Source organism: Gambusia affinis, linkage group LG23, assembly GCF_019740435.1.
Source record: "Gambusia affinis linkage group LG23, SWU_Gaff_1.0, whole genome shotgun sequence".
Classification (NCBI taxonomy): domain Eukaryota; kingdom Metazoa; phylum Chordata; class Actinopteri; order Cyprinodontiformes; family Poeciliidae; genus Gambusia; species Gambusia affinis.
This window is the reverse complement of record NC_057890.1, coordinates 14,447,254-14,459,911: the sequence shown is the minus strand read 5'-3', so window position 1 is coordinate 14,459,911 and position 12,658 is coordinate 14,447,254. Positions and strand designations below refer to the sequence as shown.

Below are 12,658 nucleotides of genomic sequence, written 5' to 3'. Positions count from 1 at the left end.
ATTTATATATTCATAAAAACTTTTATAAAAAATACGTTTTTTATATTTTTATAAATATGAAAATATATTTTTTTTTAAATATTTTTATAAATATGAAAATATAAACTTTTTATGTTTTTTATAAAAGTTGCATCCTGCAGCTTTAATAAAGACCATTTTAATAAATCACATCAAAGACTGGATTCTTTGAAGATTACTGATCGTTTCGTCTTTGATAATTTTATACAGGCTGAATCAGTTTTTAGATTAATTGCACGTTTGTGAGAACGTGTCACTGGATCCAGTGAATCAGCTGTGAACAGGCTGAACTTTGCTGGGCCAAACTTTGGCCTCAGCGTCTCCGTGTCCCAACGTTATTCTCCATATGCCGCAGATTCCCACACACAGCGTTTTGTTTTTCCTCAGCCTTGCCCCCGGGGTCTAAGGCTTCCTACAGACATCAGCAAGTGGAGCCAAACTCGCTCCGGAGGTCCCCCAGGGGTCAAGGCCTGCACTGGAGTCTTCACCCCGCTCTGAGAGCGCCCTCTCAGCGAGGCCGGGTCCGGGGTCACGGGTCCCCTGATTTACGGCCGACTCTTTGTGGATTGGAGGCGGCCTGTAGCCTGACTGCTGCGCTGGCACAAAAACACCAGCGTGTCTGCTATGTGTGGAGGCAATTATCGTAATGATAATGAATGTCCGTATTAAACCTCTTTACACAAAACTCCTCTTTGCAATTTCAATAATAAGCAGGGAGGCGATCAGCGTTCGTAATGCTGCCTCCCAAACAAGAAGAAAACAAAAGCATCTCATCCATACTGAACTGGACTGATCCTCTTACCTGTTTCACTTAATCCTGTTGTCTCTAATCCCGCTTTGGAAATGAGCCGCTACAGTAGTTACACAATCAGCCTTTCTGATCATGTGGAGATGTGAGGAGGTGTATTTCTTGCAATTTCAGGCCAGCTTTACCTGTCGCATGTCTTTCATCTCTTGTTGCCTCCTTTTCACTCTGCTGCTTTAGACCCATCTGTCCCCGCGCTTCATTGTCCACCACATTCCCTCAGGGCGCATCACGTGGTTTGGCAGGAAAGCACAAATAGCATCAGTGGAGCCACGGCGGTCGTCGTTTAGGGTTTATTGTGCATCTTCCTGTCGCTGGACTGAATGATGGAGCGACCGCTGAAGTGAAATCAACAAAATCTCTGCAGAAAAATAGTGTAGGGTTTAGTTTTTAACTATTTTTAGCAATGAAAATTAATGATCAGAGCTTGTTTGGGCTTCAGGAACTAACCAAAAAAAAAATGGCAGAATAAAAATTTTATCTGTATTCACACAAGTCTTGTTTAGTTTGCTTTAATCAAACTCTACTTCATATGAATGCAGAAACCAAACTGATGTGGACCACAAATCAAACTCTCGTCCATTTAAATAATTAGGTCTCTGTTCGGTTGAAGTGAAATCTGGTGCGGTTTGAACGGGTATGTGAATGGCGAGCGGACTGGAGACCGCTTCCAAAAGCAGGAAGTGGGTACAGTGCAGGGAATTCTGGGTAAATAGAACCAAAAATAACGCGCTAGTTTTTTGCTAGCAGGAGAAATGCATCATGGTCTTTACCAACGACAACAGAGAGATCCTACAACCGCTAAAAATCTGTTGCTACTCCATTTTTGTTTACATTTTGATAAGAAGGAAGCTGAGCTCATGTCGTCTTCAGAGATTTCTGTGTTGTTTCCTTCAGTGGTTCTTGGTGCAGTGCCCCCTCAGGCCAGGAGGGGAACAGGTGTTTCCATCAATTTGGTTTGTTTGACACAGTGTGAAATCAAATTGCAGCTGATAAAAATGTAACAAATGTTGTAATTTTGTTCCCCAATTGAAAGGAATCTATCAGGTGTGAAAACACTTTTAGTTTTAGTGGGCAGTTTGCTTTTGAACATAAAGTTTCTTCACTTTTAAGAGTTGAGGAATGTTTATTTAACACCAAAAGAGAACATCAACTACATTGCTTGACCAAACAAATGCCAGAACAAAAGTCACACAATATCCTGTTGGACAGACATTCGCTTTTTTTACACCATGTTCCAAATTATTATGCAGGTGATATTTTCTCAGATTTGTCAGTGTTTGAATGGTCAGTATAATTTTCAAGACCTGAACTATTACAGTATAAATCAAATTATACTGAACAAAGCTCCCCATGAGAACAGTATTTTTTTTCAGAAATTAAAGACTCAAACTGATTATTTTGGTCAGCAGAGACGTCCTTTCTCTTTCCCGTATTGCTTGAAACCTGTGGCCTGCTTAATAATGTGGAACATCCTTCTTGAGTAGATTTCCTTTGATTGAGCTCACCCAACAAACTAATAAACCAGCTCTCTGAAATTAATTATAGTGACTCAAAGAGCCCTGACACACAATATCATCTATAAATTTAATAGCACAGCAAAAAAGTAATCTTTATGAGACTTAAATTCAATTTGCATAATAATTTGGAACACGGTGTTCAGATGTTGTACATACAGGTGAAACACAGTGATATAAAGTCAAGGATTCCTTAATCTGGTTTGTGGTCCGTTCACAAAGTTTCAATCCAAACTGAATACTGCAAAAACTAAAGCTCCAAAGTATTTTTGGTCTAGTTTCAAGTGCAAATATCTTAGTACACTTGAAATAAGACAACTAATTCACAAGTTTCTTCTAGGATATTTTTACCAAATCCTGAACAGAAATAGTTGGTAAGATTTTGTTTTTGCTGTGTTCGACCATCCCACTTGAAATATCCCCAAACAACTCTGAGGTTTGTCGGATCAAACTGGGTCAGAATCTGTTTGCATCGCCGTCTGCAGGCTCTGCAGCCACAAGGCCGCCAAAATGATGGGCTCTGCGTAAGTGAGAAGTCTTCTGTGTTGGTCACCACGGGGGGTCGACAAAAGAAAATGGGTTAGGCTGTTATTATCCTCGTTGCAGTCCATCACCGCCGCCTCCCCCACGCCTCGGCTGCTTGTCCTCGCCATTATCTCGCCGGTGTGCTTGTGCCCCGCAAACGAAGTGCAATTAATGATCATTAGCTGCCCTGTCCTGCTTCGTCCTCATCAAAGCCCGGACTGCCTCGTCGTTGGGAGGACGGAGCCGGCCTTGGCGCGGGGAGCACTCAGGCGTGCACTGCACTCGATGGCCATTCTTTGCTCCAACAAGCCATTGAGCGCTCGGCGAGGAGGGGCTCGTTAACACCAGGCGCTCGTTAGAGACGGGATGACCGTCGCTGTGCCACACGCTGTACTGGAGAGGTCCGTCCCAACACAATCGCTCCACTCTGCCTCTAATTATCCTCGTGGACCAGATTTCGTCACATTGCACCAAAATGTGCTTCGACCGCTCATTCCCCTCCACGCCAACCCCAAACAGCCCCCCGTCCACTCCCACTGTCCCCCAAATCAGTTTTATCCGTTAATGTGGCGGGATGTCTCCGTGTGCCGACGCATTGTCTGTCTGCGAGGCGGCTGTGAGCAACCACAATGGACTCACAACACTTTAGCATCACTGGCTGGAAAACACGGGGTCGCCCGGGACAAACCCGCCAAAAACATCCCGCCATGGTGACTCATATTTACCAACACTCGTCTTAAAGCAGCCGAGTCCAAACCTTTTACACCGTGCAAGTTGAAAGCACAAAGGGCCCACACTTTAAAAAATATTTAATAATTTTATTCTGAATTCTCTTATTTTACATAATCAGCAACAAATCAAAGTGCATTTTTATTTAAAAAGTCTAAATAAAGGATCTCAAAGTTGTAGTTTCCTAATTTCTTGGTTAAAATGTGAATGTTAGCTTATTTCCAACAACAAAATGATTATTAAAATGATCATTTTAGGTACTGGGTGTGATTAAGACTGACTTTTAGTACAAAGATCTTAAAATGAACCCAAAAAAAGAAAAACACATGTTTTGTAGTATGTAGAACTTTCTATTTAAGATATAAATCTGTCAGGTAAACCATTTAAATCAGTCTTAAATTACATGCAGGGGCCACATGAGACTACTTTTAGGGCCCCAAATGGCCCCCAGGCAAATTAAATCTTATAAGGCTTAATTTTCTCCCTTTTATGTTTTAATTTTACACAAGTTTCCCAAAAATCTACAGAGATATTCCACAAATACATTGCAGCAACAGTTTTTTTTATGTTTAATTTAATTTTACATGCTACCTAGACTAAAACGAAGTTAAGAATATTCTACGATGGATAAAACTCTGGTTTAAATTTATTTAATCTAACACCCAGTTATAAAATACCTTCAGAAGCCACTGAATTTGTACAAGTTCCTCAAGTTCATCCATCTTTGTTTCAACAGAAACAAATATTAATAAAATATATTAGTTCCTCTGGCAGATTATTTTACTTAAAACAGTGTAACTAGCATATTTTTGTCAATATTCATGAATTATTGACATAAAACAAGCTCCTACATCTTGCTGAAAAGTTGTAAGTTAGCTTCTTCTTATTTCAATTGATACTTGCAATAAAATCTAGACCAAAAATACTTGGTAAGGTTTTGTGTTTTTGCAATGTAGGATACAGAGTGAATGTATTATTCCTACTGCTAATATACGCTTCTCACCAAGTTAGCTGGCTTTTTTGGGTTTATCGTGGGCAATTATACATTTTTACAGAAAAAAATCACAAAAAAACTCCTAATTTCTAAATATTAATAAAGAAGTATTAGGACTTTTGACAGATTATTTCACTTAAAACAGTGTAACTGGCACTTTTCCATCAATATTTATGACATTTTGACTTAAAACCAGCTCCTATATCTTGCTGAAAAGTTGTACTAACATATTTGCTATAAAAACTGGACCACAAATACTTGGTAAGGTTTTGTGTTGGATTCAGAGTGAATGTTGTGTAGTTTTCCTTCCTTCCCATCCATTTAAAGCTGATTAATTTCTCTCCTTCCCAGTGAGTTTATGCGATCCCTCATCGACAGCATGGACCTGCGCTCCCTTGAAGTGCGTCTCTTTAAAGCGAAGGTAAATCTTGACTCTCCACTTGTTTGTTCTCTTGAATTTGTTTACACAAGACGCACTTAACGGCCTCGATGCAACATCAGATTAACTCTTCCGGCCCAAACATCACCTCCGCGGTTCTGGAGGTATAATTGCAACAAAACAAACGTCCCGATCCGAAAGCATTGTTTTTTATTTTGTTCTGGAGAGCCACTCGGAACCTCATACATAGAAATGAGGGAATCAAGCTGGAGAAAGGAAGAGGGGGCGCCTTTCGCTTTTCATAGATTAGCAGGGCCTTAATCTCATTAAAATGCCCAGCAGTGAACATGCCGTCCACTCCGCCCCGGCCTGTAATCAGCCCGAGACACACGGCTCATCTCGGGTGGATTGGGCCGAGCCAATACCAGCTGGAAGTAGCGGCCGGCAGGACATGAAAGCCTGTGGGTGTGGAAAACTGAGCCAGGTAGGGAGGCTTTGTAATTACAGAGCTGTTAGGGATAGGGTTGTTAACTGGAGAGGCTGTTGGAGAGAGGGGGGGCGGAGGGGGGGCAGGGCTAATTGGCAGAAGGGTTGTTCCCCCGGCCCCCTCCCTCTGCTCTGCAATTATTACCTAGACTGCATTAACTGTGCAAACAGGTGCGCCCAAATAGGACTGTGGTAATCTGAGGCTGCGCCACACAAAATCACACACACTTATTCCCACATAAACACAAACCGGTTCCTTAAAGTTGACCTGCCCTGCAAATTTCATGTTTTTGTACTTTTAGTTGCGTTTCTACTGCTACTAAAAACAGCCCAAACATTTAAAAACAAAAAAACACCCAACTGTTTTTCGGTGTCTGGAAAATCAGACATTACAAAAACCTTCCGGAATGTCAAGGCACTGCCCGTCACCTAGCAACCACAGAGAAGCCCAACCCGTTACCTAGCAACCCAAGTAGATCTCCAGCACGTTTGATCAAATTCAAAAACATTTTATTGTTCCCAAAGGGAAAATAAATGTTGTTGTAACTCATTAAGTCAGATTCTTCAAAGAGTTATTGAAGATGGTGATGGCTGTTGGCAGGAAAGATCTCCTGCAGCAGTCTGTACTGCACCGAATCTGAAGAAGCCTCTGACTGAAGATGCTCTGCCTTCTCAAGACAGTCTCATGAAGAGGATGGTCAGGGTTGCCCTAAATTTTCCTGATCATATCCAGAGGTTCCACAGTCGTGCCCAGAACAGAACCTGCCTTCTTTATCAGGCTGTTGAGCTGATTTTACTGCTGCATAATGGCTGCTGGAAAAGGCAAGTGTTTTAACTTACCATCCTGAAACCAATTATTGCATTCTTGTTGGGCAGGAGGTTCCACTTCTGCTTTTCAAAGACATGCGGTTGGATGATTGCGTAAACGTTGAGTTGGGGGCGTGGCCAGCAGCAGCTTGTCTAGATTCAAAGTGACAAGACGCCCTGATTGGAGCTGACCAGACTAAAACCTCATTATTTAAGAATGATTTTATACAAAAGAAATTAATGAACACAAAATCTTACCAAGTTTTTTTGGTCTAATATTTTAGTACACTTGAAATAAGACAAAATTTACTTTTCAGCAAGATATAGGATTTTGTTTTAAGTCAATAATTCCTTAGTATTGTTGAAAAAGTGCTACTGGCAGATTACAGCTAGATTTTTCAAGCGGTCAACATGCTACTGATGTTAGCATTAGCATTTTAGTTAATTTAGATATAAAACTGAAACTTGGCTTCCTAAAACAGAATCAATATTAGTCAATATGCTAGTGACAACCTAAATGTTGCTTGCAATATTTTCAGGCTTATTTATAAGTTAAATAATCCTATACCTGGCGGAAAAATTACTTTGAAAGTTAGTTTTGTCTTATTTCAAATGTATTAAGATATTTACTCTAGAAAAAAGATTTTAAAAAATACTTGGTAAGATTTTTGTGTTTTTGCAGTGTACACACATCCTGACCTGGTAAAGGAAGCATAATGGCTCCAGGATCTTTCTGGTTTCTTCTGAATCTGTTGTCCTGGCCTCTGCAGCAGCTCTTCCTGTTCCTCCTGGAGGATCAGCGCGACGTCTCCGGAGCTCAGCGGGGCTTCATCAGCGGTGAGCAGCTGCTTCTGGAGCTGAAGGCCGGCGGCATCCACCTGGAGCAGGAGGCGGCCGTCAGGCTGGAGCTGGAGCGCGTTCCCCCGCTGGACCTGCTGGACTTCCTGGCCTACCTGCCCCTCTTCATGCTCATCCACCAATCAGTGATCGCCAACCCACTCGACGACTCCGGCCACTGCTGAGCTCTGCAGCGGTGTGTCGGGCCTCAGTTGTCAGAAGATTGGTAGAATAACGTATTACAGGGAACAAATTACCTTACTATTAAGAGTACATGATGAAAAACTTTTACAGTAGTAAAGTAACACTTTATTGGAAGAGGTGTGCGTAAGACTGACATGACAGTCATAAACATGAAGGAGTTTTCATGAATGTTTGACTGCTGTCACTCAGTAAATAATGACATTTTAAAAACAAAGTTGCATTAAAACTTGCGTTTAAGTTTTATTAAAGTGTCTACTCTGTATTATTTGTAAAATAATTACACTTTTAAAGCCAAATTTTATCATAACTTGCATTTAAAGTGCATTAAAAGTGTCAACTTTGCATTATTTGGTAAATAATGACACTTTTAAAGCCAAATTTTCATTAAAACTTTGCAAAAGCAGAGTTTGACGAAATTGGTTAAAAGTAAAATCTCAGATTTGGTTTTATGTTGAACGCCATTTCCATAAATCTTAAGTTTTTCCTTTTTGCTTTCAGACCAAAACTTTGACATCATCGACAATAATAAAAAGTCAAAATAACTCCTTCATCCTAGAGTTTGATGAAACTCTAGGATCTTTGAGTTTTGTTTTGAGATTGCAGTTGGTGCAGAGATTGCACCAACTGCAATCTCTGCTTTATATCTGAATTTATAAACGCTGCCAGACTTTAAGTTATGAATTCAATCCATTGATAAACTGTTGTCTTGAAACGGTAAGTTGTTTCTCCATCATTCGTACATTCAGCGAGAACTTTAGCGTGATTGAGAGCGGTAAGACCCGCCTCCTGGCTCTGATTGGTTGTTGTTCCTCCAGCACTTCCAGCCTGATAAAAAACTGTCACGACATAATGGCAGTTTTACAAATATCTTTTTTTTTTATTTTGTATAAAACTGCACCTTTTATATGGATGAAAAAAGTCTAGTTGTCAGCTGAACAAAACATTTAAACTTATAATTTGGAAAAAATGTCAATTTCCATCGGCAGATTATTTCACTTTGCCGTAAGTGACGATATTTGCTCACATGCAGGTGTTATTAGCAGTCAGGCAACTTCTGAAAGCAATTTGTTGCACTCAGAGAAAAAAGTGCACGCCGCACTTTTCAGTTTGTTTGTTTTTGTTGTTTGTTTTTGTGAAAACAGTTTAATCATGTATATCTATCTTTCTGCTTCAGAATAGTAAACCACATTGTGTTGGTTTTCACATAAAATTCAAATTAAATATATTGATGTTTGTGGCTGTAACGTGACGAAATACGGAAAAGTTCCTTGGTTATCAATATATTGATTGGAAATTATAACTAGTACTTTTTCCAACAATATTAAGAAATTATTGACTTAAAACAAGTTCCTATTTCTGTTATAGTTATATGTATATGTATAGTTATAGTTATCTGTTATATGTTAAAGTTATAGTTCTGTCTCATTTCAAATGTACCAAGATGTTTGCTCTAAAACCGCAAAAACACTTTTGTATTTTGGAGATCAGTTCGTCCTTCACAGAAACCTTTTCCTCTCCTTCCAGGTGGCGGCTGCCTGTGTGTTCAGCGGCATGCTGCTGCTGTCAGGAGGCACACGCCGTCAGTCAGTTCAGCTTCGTGTCTCCACTCGACCACCACCCGGAACCTATTCACTCATTACAGCGGACACGCGTCCCGGCGCAGCCTCCGCCCTACCTGTCAAACTCAGTTGTCCCGAAGCGCGCAGACCACCTTACAACCCGCTGCATGCCCCGCTCACACCGCCTCCAGCTGCGGATTTAAGGCGACATTCTTCCCTTTTTTACGCGTCTGATGTCGGAGTTTAGCTGGAATTGTTAAATTGGATGATTTAAGTTGCGTAAAAGTTCTTTTGACGTGCTGGATTATCCGTGGTTTTTTTCTTCTTTCTTTTATCTAAAAAGCGCTTCCGGTGATTCAGATGCGGTGCGTAAAAACAAAAGATAAACACGGACAATAAGAGTTATTCAGGAAAGAACTGAAAATAATAAAAATGTGCGTAATCCTATCAACGCTTGTCAATACTTTATTCCGCTTTACTTATCGCAAATACTTTACCCAAATCTGTGCGTAAGACGTCCTTTAAGTCTTAATAAGATTTCTAATTCCTCTATTTGAACAATTTCTCTTTAGTATTCTTGAAGTTACTCACTAATTGATCCATTAATTACTGCAATTTGACCATTTCTTCCCATAACGCCCAAAGGATTGTGCGTACTTTGCGTAAAAAATTGTTTCTCGGGGCGTGCTCCGGTGGCGTAGAGGGTAGCGCGACCCACGCCTGGAGGCCCTCAGTCCCCGACGCGGCCGTCGCGGGTTCGATCCCCGGACCCGACGACACCCGCCCCCTGTCAGCCTACCGTTGTATAAGGGACACCAGAGCCCACAAAAAGACCCCCTGGTGGGGAAAAAAGAAAAATTGTTTCTTTTGTTTTCGCCACTTTTACTCACTTAATGTTGGCGTCCATTGTTAAAACGTGTTCTATTTACAGGCAAAAAATAAGCAATCATGTTTAAAAGGTGCGTAAAGTTAACAGAAGAGTAGAAGTGTTGATCCCTTAAGGGCTAAAAATATAATTTCTATTATTTTCCTTCTTTGCTTTTATATAATTTCCACTCTGTTCTCCATAGCAAACTTCAAGAAAAAAAGAAAAGACATTGAAAGAAATTCAGTAAATCTCTTTATTTTTGGACTAAATTGTAGAAAATATGGTTATAAGAATTATTCAACATCTGCTTGTGAATAGAAGATAAAGAGCTGGCAGTATAAAGACACAATGCATGGCTATTGCACTCTTTTTTGGACAATAGCTGCATAAGTTTGATCATCGTGACATGATATAATGCAATAACATGGTTCTGCTATTAAATAAGACACATTGGTGCTATATAATAAAAACATCGGAGTGTCAAACTCCTGCTGGAAACCTCGTGAACACAAGAGCCAGAGAATAATAGACTACACGTCTACGTTGGCAGGAGGTATTAGGAATAACTTCGCAATATATAGACAAAATATATACAAAAAGGATGTGTACAAAACATCTATAAATCTCTTACATACAAAAATATCTTAATATATTCCCAAAAAAGCGTCTGATATAGAATTTAATAGAATAAATCCGCAACCTGGAAGCATTTGAACTGAAATCCGCTTCGGAGAGGTTTACCAAAAAGGGTCGGTGTGATTGGATTAGCATAGATGATGAGCGGCATTTTAAATAATGTTGTGTTGTCTGGACAGCATGAATTCATGTTAGGGTCTCTTTTTTTGTTTTGTTTTGGGGTTTTCCCCACTTTGTCTCCTTTTAATCCTGAGTCTTTAATAAGTCTTTAGGATTAAAACAGCGCGCCTTGTTCTCCGGGACCATCCCAAGCGCCGGACAACAAAACTCAGACGAGTTGAAGCAGAATTCTGTGAAAAAAACAAAACAATTAGATTAAAATTCAACAAAAGTTTTTAAAAGTTGTAGAAAATAACTGCGTCGCTTTACCTTGGAGATGCTCAGAACCAGTTGGTGAAGTCCAGCAGCTCCTGCTCCTCCGGACTCAGCGGGTCGTAGGAGCCTTCATCCGACGAGTAGGAGGACACGGGTGACCCGGCCATGGAGTTCATGTCCGCGGAGTAACCCTGCGACATGCCGGGCGACAGCACGCCGGCCTGGAAGGCGGCGCTCACCGCGTCGTGCTCGTCCAGCAGCTGCTGCAGGGCGCGGATGTACTCCACCGCGGAGCGCAGCGTCTCCACTTTGCTCATCTTCTTGTTGGCGGCGCCGTTGGGGACGTGCTCACGCAGTGTGGCGAAGCCGTTATTCACCAGCTTCACTCGGTTGCGCTCGCGCTCGTTCCTGCGGGCCACCGCGTGCGGCTGCTGCTGCGGGAGCGTGTAGCCGAAGCCCGCGAAGTTCAGCCGCCGCTTGCAGCGCAGCAGCTCCGGCGAGGAGGAGCGCTGCCGCTTTGGCTGCTTGGACTTCCCGCTGCACTGACTGCTACTGCTGCAGCTGCTGCTGCTGGGGCTCAGCTGGATGCTCTGCGCAGAAAAATAACACGCGGTGGGAACCAGCTGCTGCTGGCTGACGTTAATTTCCATATTGGCTGTAATGTCCATCTCCGGAAAGTAACTTTTAAGTCTCGAGGCGGTGCGTCCCGCTCGTGCCGTTCACGTGTTTCGAGCGCACTTGTTCCGGTGGGGGCAGTCCGCCTCAGCGCTGAAATGTGTCCTGGAAGACAGACTCCACTGCTTTTCAATGCGCTTGGATGAGAGCTGGCCACGCCCACTGGTCGCGTGGATACACCTTGGGCTCCTGCGTCGGGTACCGGTGCGTCGCGCGCGTTAGACGCGTGCCACTTGAAGCGCTAAACAAACAGAGCGCGGAGAGGAGGTGAGCGGAAGGAAACCTCTTCACAATAACAGTTTGTCCTGAATGTGAGACTTCTTTCGGTTTCTCAACAAGATTGTAATGTTACAAACGTTTGGAAGAAAGTAAAAAACTAACAAAAATTGAAATTAAGATATTTACGTTAACCGAAATAAAAACGGCAATTAATTAAAACTATTGTGCGTTTATAAAACTGACTAAAACATGCTTAAATCAAAGGTATAATATCATTTGGTTTTGTGTTTATTAGCCTCTGAATTGATGTGAAATTGATTTTTTTTTCTCTCGAACAAGCAGTTTACGTCAGTTGTCAACAAATTACGGCACTCTTGGCGAAAATGGCGACGGTAAAATTTGGGATGTAACATATACGTCGGTTGGTTGTTCAACAATAAATGAATACAATTTTTGAAAATATTATCTTTTGTTGAATGTATATCAATGGAAAGTTCTGTGAAAGAAAAAAATCCATAAGGAAACAGGACGACTGCAACCTTTTAAAAGAAAAGGTAACAGAACGACTCACCAAGAACTGAGTGCATTTAAAAACTTTTTACTGTACCAAAGTTATTTTTTTTATTGATCTTGATCTTGATCTAGAACCTAAATGTCAGTGTAAATAAAAAAAATTAACAGAAACATGCATCAGTTGTATCGCTTTTGTGTAATAGATCTATAAAATATGTGATTTTCAATCTTTCAATTAAGATTTTCTAGTGACAGCAGGATGTAATAAAATGTCATCCAATAAGGCTCTGGTCGCACATTCTTGATGAACTTTAAAACTAACTGGAAAGAGTCAAAGTTTAAAGGTTCTGCTTATATACAAATATAAAAAACTGCCAATTGATACATAGTGCATAAAAACAACAATACTAGCAGTGATAAAATACTTTAACACAACAATCAACCTATTAAGATCTTAAAGGAATCCGATCAGATTTGCTTGTATCTTCGTGATATTTGATCTTGGTTATAAT

General features: G+C 41.0%; 2 protein-coding genes across 9 annotated transcripts in view; one reads left to right on the top strand and one right to left on the bottom strand.

The window, feature by feature from the left end:
- Positions 1-7,495, top strand: part of LOC122826239 — a 75,850-nt gene extending 68,355 nt beyond the window's left edge. For 7 of the 8 annotated variants that reach the window (XM_044107838.1, XM_044107837.1, XM_044107840.1 and 4 more), the window contains 2 exons: positions 4,940-5,009; positions 7,031-7,495. In XM_044107838.1, the coding sequence (XP_043963773.1) occupies positions 4,940-5,009; positions 7,031-7,282 (322 nt within the window). In that variant the 3' untranslated portion in view covers positions 7,283-7,495. The other variant, XM_044107841.1, reaches the window with a different exon arrangement.
- A 2,141-nt stretch (positions 7,496-9,636) lies between these two features.
- On the bottom strand, positions 9,637-12,097 carry ascl1a (achaete-scute family bHLH transcription factor 1a). The gene is made up of 2 exons (XM_044107834.1): positions 10,794-12,097; positions 9,637-10,714 (listed from the first exon to the last, which is right to left on the bottom strand). The coding sequence occupies exon 1, from the start codon at positions 11,405-11,407 to the stop codon at positions 10,805-10,807; it is 603 nt and encodes a 200-aa protein (XP_043963769.1). The 5' UTR covers positions 11,408-12,097; the 3' UTR covers positions 9,637-10,714; positions 10,794-10,804.
- Positions 12,098-12,658: the final 561 nt, after the last annotated feature.

What these genes read in the sequence shown, in the direction of transcription:
- ascl1a (XM_044107834.1), bottom strand. Translation starts at nt 11,407, where the DNA reads ATGGACATTACAGCCAATATGGAAATTAACGTCAGCCAGCAGCAGCTG.